Below are 16,099 nucleotides of genomic sequence, written 5' to 3'. Positions count from 1 at the left end.
CCTGCAGTGACCTGTGTGCAGGCTAGTGTCAGAGCTCCCTGCAGTGACGGGGTAACCTGTGTGCAGGCTAGTGTCAGAGCTCCCTGCAGTGACCTGTGTGTAGGCTAGTGTCAGAGCTCCCTGCAGTGACGGGGTAACCTGCGTGCAGGCGAGTTTCAGAGCTCCCTGCAGTGACGGGGTAACCTGTGTGCAGGCTAGTGTCAGAGCTCCCTGCAGTGACCTGTGTGCAGGCTAGTGTCAGAGCTCCCTGCAGTGACCTGTGTGCAGGCTAGTGTCAGAGCTCCCTGCAGTGACCTGTGTGCAGGCTAGTGTCAGAGCTCCCTGCAGTGACCTGCGTGCAGGCTAGTGTCAGAGCTCCCGGCAGTGACCTGTGTGCAGGCTAGTGTCAGAGCTCCCTGCAGTGACCTGAGTGCAGGCTAGTGTCAGAGCTCCCTGCAGTGGCCTGTGTGCAGGCTAGTGTCAGAGCTCCCTGCAGTGACGGGGTAACCTGTGTGCAGGCTAGTGTCAGAGCTCCCTGCAGTGACCTGTGTGCAGGCTAGTGTCAGAGCTCCCTGCAGTGACGGGGTAACCTGCGTGCAGGCTAGTGTCAGAGCTCCCTGCAGTGACGGGGTAACCTGTGTGCAGGCTAGTGTCAGAGCTCCCTGCAGTGACCTGTGTGCAGGCTAGTGTCAGAGCTCCCTGCAGTGACGGGGTAACCTGTGTGCAGGCTAGTGTCAGAGCTCCCTGCAGTGACCTGTGTGCAGGCTAGTGCCAGAGCTCCCTGCAGTGACCTGTGTGCAGGCTAGTGTCAGAGCTCCCTGCAGTGACCTGTGTGTAGGCTAGTGTCAGAGCTCCCTGCAGTGACGGGGTAACCTGCGTGCAGGCGAGTTTCAGAGCTCCCTGCAGTGACGGGGTAACCTGTGTGCAGGCTAGTGTCAGAGCTCCCTGCAGTGACCTGTGTGCAGGCTAGTGTCAGAGCTCCCTGCAGTGACCTGTGTGCAGGCTAGTGTCAGAGCTCCCTGCAGTGACCTGCGTGCAGGCTAGTGTCAGAGCTCCCTGCAGTGACCTGTGTGCAGGCTAGTGTCAGAGCTCCCTGCAGTGACGGGGTAACCTGTGTGCAGGCTAGTGTCAGAGCTCCCTGTAGTGACCTGGGTGCAGGCTAGTGTCAGAGCTCCCTGCAGTGACCTGTGTGCAGGCTAGTGTCAGAGCTCCCTGCAGTGACCTGTGTGCAGGCTAGTGTCAGAGCTCCCTGCAGTGACCTGCGTGCAGGCTAGTGTCAGAGCTCCCTGCAGTGACGGGGTAACCTGTGTGCAGGCGAGTTTCAGAGCTCCCTGCAGTGACAGGGTAACCTGTGTGCAGGCTAGTGTCAGAGCTCCCTGCAGTGACCTGTGTGCAGGCTAGTGTCAGAGCTCCCTGCAGTGACCTGTGTGCAGGCTAGTGTCAGAGCTCCCTGCAGTGACCTGCGTGCAGGCTAGTGTCAGAGCTCCTGCAGTGACCTGTGTGCAGGCTAGTGTCAGAGCTCCCTGCAGTGACGGGGTAACCTGTGTGCAGGCTAGTGTCAGAGCTCCCTGCAGTGACGGGGTAACCTGCGTGCAGGCTAGTGTCAGAGCTCCCTGCAGTGACGGGGTAACCTGTGTGCAGGCTAGTGTCAGAGCTCCCTGCAGTGACCTGTGTGCAGGCTAGTGTCAGAGCTCCCTGCAGTGACCTGTGTGCAGGCTAGTGTCAGAGCTCCCTGCAGTGACGGGGTAACCTGTCTGCAGGCTAGTGTCAGAGCTCCCTGCAGTGACGGGGTAACCTGCGTGCAGGCTAGTGTCAGAGCTCCCTGCAGTGACGGGGTAACCTGCGTGCAGGCTAGTGTCAGAGCTCCCTGCAGTGACCTGTGTGCAGGCTAGTGTCAGAGCTCCCTGCAGTGACCTGTGTGCAGGCTAGTGTCAGAGCTCCCTGCAGTGACTAGGTAATGTGTGCAGGCTAGTGTCAGAGCTCCCTGCAGTGACCTGTGTGCAGGCTAGTGTCAGAGCTCCCTGCAGTGACGGGGTAACCTGTGTGCAGGCTAGTGTCAGAGCTCCCTGCAGTGACGGGGTAACCAGTGTGCAGGCTAGTGTCAGAGCTCCCTGCAGTGACCTGTGTGCAGGCTAGTGTCAGAGCTCCCTGCAGTGCCCTGTGTGCAGGCTAGTGTCAGAGCTCCCTGCAGTGCCCTGTGTGCAGGCTAGTGTCATAGCTCCCTGCAGTGCCCTGTGTGCAGGCTAGTGTCAGAGCTCCCTGCAGTGACCAGTGTGCAGGCTAGTGTCAGAGCTCCCTGCAGTGACCTGTGTGCAGGCTAGTGTCAGAGCTCCCTGCAGTGACGGGGTAACCTGTGTGCAGGCTAGTGTCAGAGCTCCCTGCAGTGACCTGTGTGCAGGCTAGTGTCAGAGCTCCCTGCAGTGACCTGTGTGCAGGCTAGTGTCAGAGCTCCCTGCAGTGACCTGTGTGCAGGCTAGTGTCAGAGCTCCCTGCAGTGACCTGTGTGCAGGCTAGTGTCAGAGCTCCCTGCAGTGACCTGTGTGCAGGCTAGTGTCAGAGCTCCCTGCAGTGACCTGTGTGCAGGCTAGTGTCAGAGCTCCCTGCAGTGACCTGTGTGCAGGCTAGTGTCAGAGCTCCCTGCAGTGACCTGTGTGCAGGCTAGTGTCAGAGCTCCCTGCAGTGACGGGGTAACCTGCGTGCAGGCTAGTGTCAGAGCTCCCTGCAGTGACCTGTGTGCAGGCTAGAGTCAGAGCTCCCTGTAGTGACCTGTGTGCAGGCTAGTGTCAGAGCTCCCTGCAGTGACCTGTGTGCAGGCTAGTGTCAGAGCTCCCTGCAGTGACCTGCGTGCAGGCTAGTGTCAGAGCTCCCTGCAGTGACGGGGTAACCTATGTGCAGGCTAGTGTCAGAGCTCCCTGCAGTGACCTGTGTGCAGGCTAGTGTCAGAGCTCCCTGCAGTGACCTGCGTGCAGGCTAGTGTCAGAGCTCCCTGCAGTGACGGGGTAACCTGTGTGCAGGCTAGTGTCAGAGCTCCCTGCAGTGACCTGTGTGCAGGCTAGTGTCAGAGCTCCCTGCAGTGACCTGTGTGCAGGCTAGTGTCAGAGCTCCCTGCAGTGACCTGTGTGCAGGCTAGTGTCAGAGCTCCCTGCAGTGACCTGTGTGCAGGCTAGTGTCAGAGCTCCCTGCAGTGACGGGGTAACCTGTCTGCAGGCTAGTGTCAGAGCTCCCTGCAGTGACGGGGTAACCTGCGTGCAGGCTACTGTCAGAGCTCCCTGCAGTGACGGGGTAACCTGCGTGCAGGCTAGTGTCAGAGCTCCCTGCAGTGACCTGTGTGCAGGCTAGTGTCAGAGCTCCCTGCAGTGACCTGTGTGCAGGCTAGTGTCAGAGCTCCCTGCAGTGACCTGTGTGCAGGCTAGTGTCAGAGCTCCCTGCAGTGACTAGGTAATGTGTGCAGGCTAGTGTCAGAGCTCCCTGCAGTGACCTGTGTGCAGGCTAGTGTCAGAGCTCCCTGCAGTGACGGGGTAACCTGTGTGCAGGCTAGTGTCAGAGCTCCCTGCAGTGACGGGGTAACCAGTGTGCAGGCTACTGTCAGAGCTCCCTGCAGTGACCTGTGTGCAGGCTAGTGTCAGAGCTCCCTGCAGTGCCCTGTGTGCAGGCTAGTGTCAGAGCTCCCTGCAGTGCCCTGTGTGCAGGCTAGTGTCAGAGCTCCCTGCAGTGCCCTGTGTGCAGGCTAGTGTCAGAGCTCCCTGCAGTGACCAGTGTGCAGGCTAGTGTCAGAGCTCCCTGCAGTGACGGGGTAATGTGTGCAGGCTAGTGTCAGAGCTCCCTGCAGTGACCTGTGTGCAGGCTAGTGTCAGAGCTCCCTGCAGTGACGGGGTAACCTGTGTGCAGGCTAGTGTCAGAGCTCCCTGCAGTGACCTGTGTGCAGGCTAGTGTCAGAGCTCCCTGCAGTGACCTGTGTGCAGGCTAGTGTCAGAGCTCCCTGCAGTGACCTGTGTGCAGGCTAGTGTCAGAGCTCCCTGCAGTGACCTGTGTGCAGGCTAGTGTCAGAGCTCCCTGCAGTGACCTGTGTGCAGGCTAGTGTCAGAGCTCCCTGCAGTGACCTGTGTGCAGGCTAGTGTCAGAGCTCCCTGCAGTGACGGGGTAACCTGCGTGCAGGCTAGTGTCAGAGCTCCCTGCAGTGACCTGTGTGCAGGCTAGAGTCAGAGCTCCCTGTAGTGACCTGTGTGCAGGCTAGTGTCAGAGCTCCCTGCAGTGACGGGGTAACCTGTGTGCAGGCTAGTGTCAGAGCTCCCTGCAGTGACCTGCGTGCAGGCTAGTGTCAGAGCTCCCTGCAGTGACCTGCGTGCAGGCTAGTGTCAGAGCTCCCTGCAGTGACCTGCGTGCAGGCTAGTGTCAGAGCTCCCTGCAGTGACCTGTGTGCAGGCTAGTGTCAGAGCTCCCTGCAGTGACGGGGTAACCTGCGTGCAGGCTAGTGTCAGAGCTCCCTGCAGTGACGGGGTAACCTGCGTGCAGGCTAGTGTCAGAGCTCCCTGCAGTGACGGGGTAACCTGCGTGCAGGCTAGTGTCAGAGCTCCCTGCAGTGACGGGGTAACCTGCGTGCAGGCTAGTGTCAGAGCTCCCTGCAGTGACGGGGTAACCTGCGTGCAGGCTAGTGTCAGAGCTCCCTGCAGTGACGGGGTAACCTGTGTGCAAGCTAGTGTCAGAGCTCCCTGCAGTGACGGGGTAAACTGTGTGCAGGCTAGTGTCAGAGCTCCCTGCAGTGACGGGGTAACCTATGTGCAGGCTAGTGTCAGAGCTCCCTGCAGTGACGGGGTAACCTGTGTGCAGGCTAGTGTCAGAGCTCCCTGCAGTGACCTGTGTGCAGGCTAGTGTCAGAGCTCCCTGCAGTGACCTGTGTGCAGGCTAGTGTCAGAGCTCCCTGTAGTGACCTGTGTGCAGGCTAGTGTCAGAGCTCCCTGCAGTGACCTGTGTGCAGGCTAGTGTCAGAGCTCCCTGCAGTGACCTGTGTGCAGGCTAGTGTCAGAGCTCCCTGCAGTGACCTGCGTGCAGGCTAGTGTCAGAGCTCCCTGCAGTGACGGGGTAACCTGTGTGCAGGCTAGTGTCAGAGCTCCCTGCAGTGACGGGGTAACCTGTGTGCAGGCTAGTGTCAGAGCTCCCTGCAGTGACCTGCGTGCAGGCTAGTGTCAGAGCTCCCTGCAGTGACCTGCGTGCAGGCTAGTGTCAGAGCTCCCTGCAGTTACCTGTGTGCAGGCTAGTGTCAGAGCTCCCTGCAGTGACCTGTGTGCAGGCTGGTGTCAGAGCTCCCAGCAGTGACCTGTGTGCAGGCTAGTGTCAGAGCTCCCTGCAGTGACCTGCGTGCAGGCTAGTGTCAGAGCTCCCTGCAGTGACGGGGTAACCTGCGTGCAGGCTAGTGTCAGAGCTCCCTGCAGTGACGGGGTAACCTGCGTGCAGGCTAGTGTCAGAGCTCCCTGCAGTGACGGGGTAACCTGCGTGCAGGCTAGTGTCAGAGCTCCCTGCAGTGACGAGGTAATGTGTGCAGGCTAGTGTCAGAGCTCCCTGCAGTGACCTGTGTGCAGGCTAGTGTCAGAGCTCCCTGCAGTGACGGGGTAACGTGTGTGCAGGCTAGTGTCAGAGCTCCCTGCAGTGACCTGTGTGCAGGCTAGTGTCAGGGCTCCCTGCAGTGACCTGTGTGCAGGCTAGTGTCAGAGTTCCCTGCAGTGACCTGTGTGCAGGCTAGTGTCAGAGCTCCCTGCAGTGACCTGTGTGCAGGCTAGTGTCAGAGCTCCCTGCAGTGACGGGGTAACCTGTGTGCAAGCTAGTGTCAGAGCTCCCTGCAGTGACGGGGTAACCTGCGTGCAGGCTAGTGTCAGAGCTCCCTGCAGTGACGGGGTAACCTGTGTGCAGGCTAGTGTCAGAGCTCCCTGCAGTGACCTGTGTGCAGGCTAGTGTCAGAGCTCCCTGTAGTGACCTGTGTGCAGGCTAGTGTCAGAGCTCCCTGCAGTGACGGGGTAACCTGTGTGCAGGCTAGTGTCAGAGCTCCCGGCAGTGACCTGTGTGCAGGCTAGTGTCAGAGCTCCCTGCAGTAACCTGTGTGCAGGCTAGTGTCAGAGCTCCCTGTATTGACCTGTGTGCAGGCTAGTGTCAGAGCTCCCTGCAGTGACCTGTGTGCAGGCTAGTGTCAGAGCTCCCTGCAGTGACCTGTGTGCAGGCTAGTGTCAGAGCTCCCTGTAGTGACCTGTGTGCAGGCTAGTGTCAGAGCTCCCTGTAGTGACCTGTGTGCAGGCTAGTGTCAGAGCTCCCTGCAGTGACGGGGTAACGTGTGTGCAGGCTAGTGTCAGAGCTCCCTGCAGTGACCTGTGTGCAGGCTAGTGTCAGAGCTCCCTGCAGTGACCTGTGTGCAGGCTAGTGTCAGAGCTCCCTGCAGTGACGGGGTAACGTGTGTGCAGGCTAGTGTCAGAGCTCCCTGCAGTGACCTGTGTGCAGGCTAGTGTCAGGGCTCCCTGCAGTGACCTGTGTGCAGGCTAGTGTCAGAGTTCCCTGCAGTGACCTGTGTGCAGGCTAGTGTCAGAGCTCCCTGCAGTGACCTGTGTGCAGGCTAGTGTCAGAGCTCCCTGCAGTGACGGGGTAACCTGTGTGCAAGCTAGTGTCAGAGCTCCCTGCAGTGACGGGGTAACCTGCGTGCAGGCTAGTGTCAGAGCTCCCTGCAGTGACGGGGTAACCTGTGTGCAGGCTAGTGTCAGAGCTCCCTGCAGTGACCTGTGTGCAGGCTAGTGTCAGAGCTCCCTGTAGTGACCTGTGTGCAGGCTAGTGTCAGAGCTCCCTGCAGTGACGGGGTAACCTGTGTGCAGGCTAGTGTCAGAGCTCCCGGCAGTGACCTGTGTGCAGGCTAGTGTCAGAGCTCCCTGCAGTAACCTGTGTGCAGGCTAGTGTCAGAGCTCCCTGTATTGACCTGTGTGCAGGCTAGTGTCAGAGCTCCCTGCAGTGACCTGTGTGCAGGCTAGTGTCAGAGCTCCCTGCAGTGACCTGTGTGCAGGCTAGTGTCAGAGCTCCCTGTAGTGACCTGTGTGCAGGCTAGTGTCAGAGCTCCCTGTAGTGACCTGTGTGCAGGCTAGTGTCAGAGCTCCCTGCAGTGACCTGTGTGCAGGCTAGTGTCAGAGCTCCCTGCAGTGACCTGTGTGCAGGCTAGTGTCAGAGCTCCCTGCAGTGACCTGTGTGCAGGCTAGTGTCAGAGCTCCCTGCAGTGACCTGTGTGCAGGCTAGTGTCAGAGCTCCCTGCAGTGACGGGGTAACCTATGTGCAGGCTAGTGTCAGAGCTCCTTGCAGTGACGGGGTAATGTGTGCAGGCTAGTGTCAGAGCTCCCTGCAGTGACCTGTGCGCAGGCTAGTGTCAGAACTCCCTGTAGTGACCTGTGTGCAGGCTAGTGTCAGAGCTCCCGGCAGTGACCTGTGTGCAGGCTAGTGTCAGAGCTCCCTGCAGTGACGGGGTAACCTGTGTGCAGGCTAGTGTCAGAGCTCCCGGCAGTGACCTGTGTGCAGGCTAGTGTCAGAGCTCCCTGCAGTGACCTGTGTGCAGGCTAGTGTCAGAGCTCCCTGCAGTGACCTGTGTGCAGGCTAGTGTCAGAGCTCCCTGCAGTTACCTGTGTGCAGGCTAGTGTCAGAGCTCCCTGCAGTGACCTGTGTGCAGGCTAGTGTCAGAACTCCCTGCAGTAATGGGGAAAGAATAGGCCCATTTACTCTCCTGTACCGTCCGTCTATGTAAACATTCCTAGAGCACATCCGCCTCACATACTGCGCACATTGTCTGAGCCCTCCAGAGAGCGGCTGATACCAGCTACACGTCTAATGTGCAGCACAGGCATCGCTTACACATCACTCATTATCCTGCAGGATAAATCATACAGAGAACACGCAGTAACAGAAGTAATGTGTATAATGTAATGGGCTGTATTCATTTATTATTCTTTTCCATGTACTTGTTGGTATTTTATTATACTGACTGTAGACCAGTTTAATTAAGCACAAACACTTTACACCATGTATATATTATATCTGTCACTTCACTGCATGAGCAGATTACTACAGAGAATAGCGTTACTGTATGCTGCCGTGTACACTAGTACTGAGTATCATAACCCGCTGACACTGTGGCCAGGAGAGTACCAGGCTGCTCCTGGGATGCCAGTCACATAACATTATATCTTATACCCGTGTAACATTATACATATACCCGTGTTACATTATATATACCCGTGTTACATTATATATACCCATGTTACATTATACATATACCCGTGTTACATTATATATACCCATGTTACATTATACATATACCCGTGTTACATTATATATACCCATGTTACATTATACATATACCCATGTTACATTATATATACCCATGTTACATTATACATATACCCGTGTTACATTATATATACCCATGTTACATTATACATATACCCGTGTTACATTATATATACCCATGTTACATTATACATATACCCATGTTACATTATACATATACCCATGTTACATTATATATATACCCGTGTTACATTATATATATACCCATGTTACATTATACATATACCCGTGTTACATTATATATATACCTGTACTCTGAGCGAGTTCTGGAAGTGTTTCCCAGTATCAGGACCTGACCAGTATAAATGTCAGTGGAACATACTGGAGCTGAGAGCTGTCGATCATGTATCAGTGACCACAGAGTAGGGGAAGATGATTATTACTGAAGCTGCGCATACATCATACCAACTCTACTACAACTAGTGCTCTGGTGTACGGGCAGCCCTACCACCCTCAGAGGTTCCGCAGCAGCAGCGGCCAGTACCAGAGACTGGGCTAACCTGTTACATATATATACCTTGCCAGAGATACAGGAACAGAGCTATGTGTACATACACAACTAATATATATATATATATATATATATACATATATACACACACTAGACATACTGTACAGAGAGACATACTACATACACACACACACACACTATAGACAAACTACATACACACACATTATACACACACTGTATATATACACACACATACTATAGACAAACTACATACACACATTATACACATACACACTATAGACATACTGTACAGAGACACACACTACATACACAAACTGTATATACACACACACACACTATAGACATAAACTACATACACACATTATACACACACTGTATATATACACACACACACTATAGACAAACTACATACACACTATATACACACACTATATATACACACACACTATAGACATACACACTATACACACACTGTATATATACACACACTATAGACATACACACACTACATACACACACTGTATATATACACACACTATAGACATACACAATATAGACATACACACACTACACACACTGTATATATACACACACTATAGACGTACACACACACTGTACACACACTGTATATATACGCACACTATAGACATACACATTATACACACACTGTATATATACACACATTATACACACACTGTATATATACGCACACTATAGACATACACACTATACACACTGTATATATACACACACTATAGACATACACACTATATATACACACACACACACTACATACACACACTATAGACGTACACACACTACATACACACACTATAGACATACACACACTGTATATATACATACACACACTATAGACGTACACACACTATAGACATACACATACTACATGCACACACTGTATATATATATATATATATATATATATATATACACATACACACTATAAACATACACACACTACATACACACTATACACACACTGTATATATACGCACACTATAGACATACACACACTGTATATATACGCACACATTATACACACACTGTATATATACACACACATACATACACTATATACACACTATAGACATACACACACTACATACACTATATATACACACACATTATACATACACTATATACACACTATAGGCGTACACACATTGTATATATACGCACACTATAGACATACACACTATACACACACTGTATATATACACACACTATAGACATACACACTACATACACTACATACACACACTGTATATATACACACTATAGACATACACACTACATATATACACACACTATAGACATACACACTATACACACACTGTATATATACACACTATAGACATACACACACTGTATATATACACACTATAGACATACACATTACATACACACTGTATATATACACACTACATACACACACTGTATATATACACACTATAGACATACACACACTGTATATATATATACACACACTATAGACATACACACTATACACACACTGTATATATACACACTAGACATACACACTACATACACACACTGTATATATATACACACTATAGACATACACACTGTATATATACACACTATAGACATACACACACTGTATATATACACACTATAGACATACACACTACATACACACTGTATATATACACACTATAGACATACACACTACATACACACACTGTATATATACACACTATAGACATACACACTACATACACACACTGTATATATACACACTATAGACATACACACTACATACACACACTGTATATATACACACTATAGACATACACACTGTATATATACACACTATAGACATACACACTACATACACACTGTATATATACACACTATAGACATACACACTACATACACACTGTATATATACACACACTATAGACATACACACTATACACACACTGTATATATACACACTAGACATACACACTACATACACACACTGTATATATACACACTATAGACATACACACTACATACACACACTACATACACACACTACATACACACACTGTATATATACACACTGTATATATACACACTATAGACATACACACACTATAGACATACACACTATACACACACTGTATATATACACACTATAGACATACACATTACATACACACTGTATATATACACACTACATACACACACTGTATATATACACACTATAGACATACACACTACATACACACACTGTATATATATATACACACACTATAGACATACACTATACACACACTGTATATATACACACTAGACATACACACTACATACACACACTGTATATATACACATTATAGACATACACACTATACACACACTGTATATATACACACTATAGACATACACACACTGTATATATACACACTATAGACATACACACTACATACACACTGTATATATACACACTATACACACACTGTATATATACACACTATAGACATACACACTATACACACACTGTATATATACACACTATAGACATACACACTACATACACACACTGTATATATATACAAACACTACATACACACACTGTATATATACACACTATAGACATACACTATATACACACACTGTATATATATACACACTATAGACATACACACTACATACACACACTGTATATATATATACAAACACTACATACACACACTGTATATACACACTATAGACATACACACTATACACACACTGTATATATACACACACTATAGACATACACACTATACACACACTGTATATATACACACACTGTATATACACACACTATAGACATACACACTACATACACACACTGTATATATATACAAACACTACATACACACACTGTATATATACACACTATAGACATACACACTATACACACACTGTATATATACACACACTATAGACATACACACTACATACACACACTGTATATATACACACTATAGACACACACACTACATACACACACTATATATATACACTATAGACATACACACACTATACACACACTGTATATATACACTATAGACATACACACTATACACACACTGTATATATACACACACTACATACACACACTACATATACACACACTATAGACATACACACTATACACACACTGTATATATACACACTATAGACATACACACTATACACACACTGTATATATACACACACTATAGACATACACACTACATACACACACTGTATATATACACACTATAGACATACACACTACATACACACACTGTATATATATACAAACACTACATACACACACTGTATATATACACACTATAGACATACACACTATACACACACTGTATATATACACACACTATAGACATACACACTACATACACGCACTGTATATACACACACTATAGACATACACACTACATACACACACTGTATATATATATACAAACACTACATACACACACTGTATATATACACACTATAGACATACACACTATACACACACTGTATATATACACACACTATAGACATACACACACTGTATATATACACACTAGACATACACACACTGTATATATACACACACTACATACACACACTGTATATATATACACTATAGACATACACACACTATACACACACTGTATATATACACTATAGACATACACACTATACACACACTGTATATATACACACACTACATACACACACTATAGACATACACACTATACACACACTGTATATATACACACTATAGACATACACACTACATACACACTGTATATATACACACACTATAGACATACACACTACATACACACACTGTATATATACACACTATAGACATACACACTACATACACACACTGTATATATATACAAACACTACATACACACACTGTATATATACACACACTACATACACACACTGTATATATACACACACTACATACACACACTACATATACACACACTATAGACATACACACTATACACACACTGTATATATACACACTATAGACATACACACTATACACACACTGTATATATACACACTATAGACATACACACTATACACACACTGTATATATACACACTATAGACATACACACTATACACACACTGTATATATACACACACTATAGACATACACACTATACACACACTGTATATATACACACTAGACATACACACTACATACACACACTGTATATATACACACACTACATACACACACTGTATATATATATACACTATAGACATACACACACTATACACACACTGTATATATACACTATAGACATACACACTATACACACACTGTATATATACACACACTACATACACACACTACATATACACACACTATAGACATACACACTATACACACACTGTATATATACACACTATAGACATACACACTACATACACACTGTATATATACACACATTATAGACATACACACTACATACACACACTGTATATATACACACTATAGACATACACACTACATACACACACTGTATATATATATACAAACACTACATACACACACTGTATATATACACACACTACATACACACACTGTATATATACACACTATAGACATACACACTATACACACACTGTATATATACACACACTATAGACATACACACTACATACACACACTGTATATATACACACTATAGACACACACACTACATACACACACTATATATATACACTATAGACATACACACACTATACACACACTGTATATATACACTATAGACATACACACTATACACACACTGTATATATACACACACTACATACACACACTACATATACACACACTATAGACATACACACTATACACACACTGTATATATACACACTATAGACATACACACTATACACACACTGTATATATACACACACTATAGACATACACACTACATACACACACTGTATATATACACACTATAGACATACACACTACATACACACACTGTATATATATACAAACACTACATACACACACTGTATATATACACACTATAGACATACACACTATACACACACTGTATATATACACACACTATAGACATACACACTACATACACGCACTGTATATACACACACTATAGACATACACACTACATACACACACTGTATATATATATACAAACACTACATACACACACTGTATATATACACACTATAGACATACACACTATACACACACTGTATATATACACACACTATAGACATACACACACTGTATATATACACACTAGACATACACACACTGTATATATACACACACTACATACACACACTGTATATATATACACTATAGACATACACACACTATACACACACTGTATATATACACTATAGACATACACACTATACACACACTGTATATATACACACACTACATACACACACTATAGACATACACACTATACACACACTGTATATATACACACTATAGACATACACACTACATACACACTGTATATATACACACACTATAGACATACACACTACATACACACACTGTATATATACACACTATAGACATACACACTACATACACACACTGTATATATATACAAACACTACATACACACACTGTATATATACACACACTACATACACACACTGTATATATACACACACTACATACACACACTACATATACACACACTATAGACATACACACTATACACACACTGTATATATACACACTATAGACATACACACTATACACACACTGTATATATACACACTATAGACATACACACTATACACACACTGTATATATACACACTATAGACATACACACTATACACACACTGTATATATACACACACTATAGACATACACACTATACACACACTGTATATATACACACTAGACATACACACTACATACACACACTGTATATATACACACACTACATACACACACTGTATATATATATACACTATAGACATACACACACTATACACACACTGTATATATACACTATAGACATACACACTATACACACACTGTATATATACACACACTACATACACACACTACATATACACACACTATAGACATACACACTATACACACACTGTATATATACACACTATAGACATACACACTACATACACACTGTATATATACACACATTATAGACATACACACTACATACACACACTGTATATATACACACTATAGACATACACACTACATACACACACTGTATATATATATACAAACACTACATACACACACTGTATATATACACACACTACATACACACACTGTATATATACACACACTACATATACACACACTATAGACATACACACTATACACACACTGTATATATACACACTATAGACATACACACACTGTATATATACACACTATAGACATACACACTATACACACACTGTATATATACACACTATAGACATACACACTACATACACTACATACACACACTGTATATATACACACACTATACACACACTGTATATATACACACACTACATACACACACTGTATATATACACACACTACATACACACACTGTATATATATATACACACTACATACACACACTACATATACACACACTATAGACATACACACTATACACACACTGTATATATACACACACCATAGACATACACACTGTATATATACACACACTATACACACTACATATACACACTACATATACACACACTACATACACACACTGTATATATATACAGAGCAGCAGATTATGCCCGGGGGCAGCAGTGTGTGAGCACTGACCTTCTGTGCTGGGGCCCGGGGCCCCCCGGGGCAGCCCGGAGAGCAGGAGCAGGGGGAGCAGCGGGAACATGTCTCCCAGTGTCAGCAGCTCAGGCTCCGTCTCCGGCCGCCCAGGGATCCCGGGACTCTGCCACGCACTGACCACGCCCCCGGCACGCCCTCACAGCCACGCCAACTCCTCATTGGCCAGGCTACAGACCTGGGAGCCCGCCCACCTCTCAGCCACCCTTTCCCTGCCTCATACCTCCCTCATATACCGCCTCATACCTCCCTCATATAGATCCCTCATATACCGCCACATACCTCCCTCATATACCGCCTCATACCTCCCTCATATACCGCCTCATACCTCCCTCATATGCCGCCACATACCTCCCTCATATACCACCTCATACCTCCCTCATATACCGCCTCATACATCAGCTCCCAGAGATCAGGCCAG

At 46.7% G+C, this 16,099-nt stretch overlaps 1 protein-coding gene across 1 annotated transcript in view; it reads right to left on the bottom strand.

Moving 5' to 3' along the window:
* Window positions 1-15,858, bottom strand: part of LOC148474217 (procollagen-lysine,2-oxoglutarate 5-dioxygenase 1-like) — a 73,275-nt gene extending 57,417 nt beyond the window's left edge. Inside the window, exon 1 of the mRNA XM_088458922.1 lies at window positions 15,658-15,858. Within this exon, the coding sequence (XP_088315048.1) occupies window positions 15,658-15,727 (70 nt within the window). The 5' untranslated portion in view covers window positions 15,728-15,858. The remainder of the gene's footprint in view (window positions 1-15,657) is intronic.
* Window positions 15,859-16,099: the final 241 nt, after the last annotated feature.

Source organism: Taudactylus pleione, unplaced genomic scaffold, assembly GCF_031769625.1.
Source record: "Taudactylus pleione unplaced genomic scaffold, aTauple2 ptg000872l, whole genome shotgun sequence".
NCBI lineage: Eukaryota > Metazoa > Chordata > Amphibia > Anura > Myobatrachidae > Taudactylus > Taudactylus pleione.
This window is presented reverse-complemented; position numbering and strand designations above follow the sequence as displayed.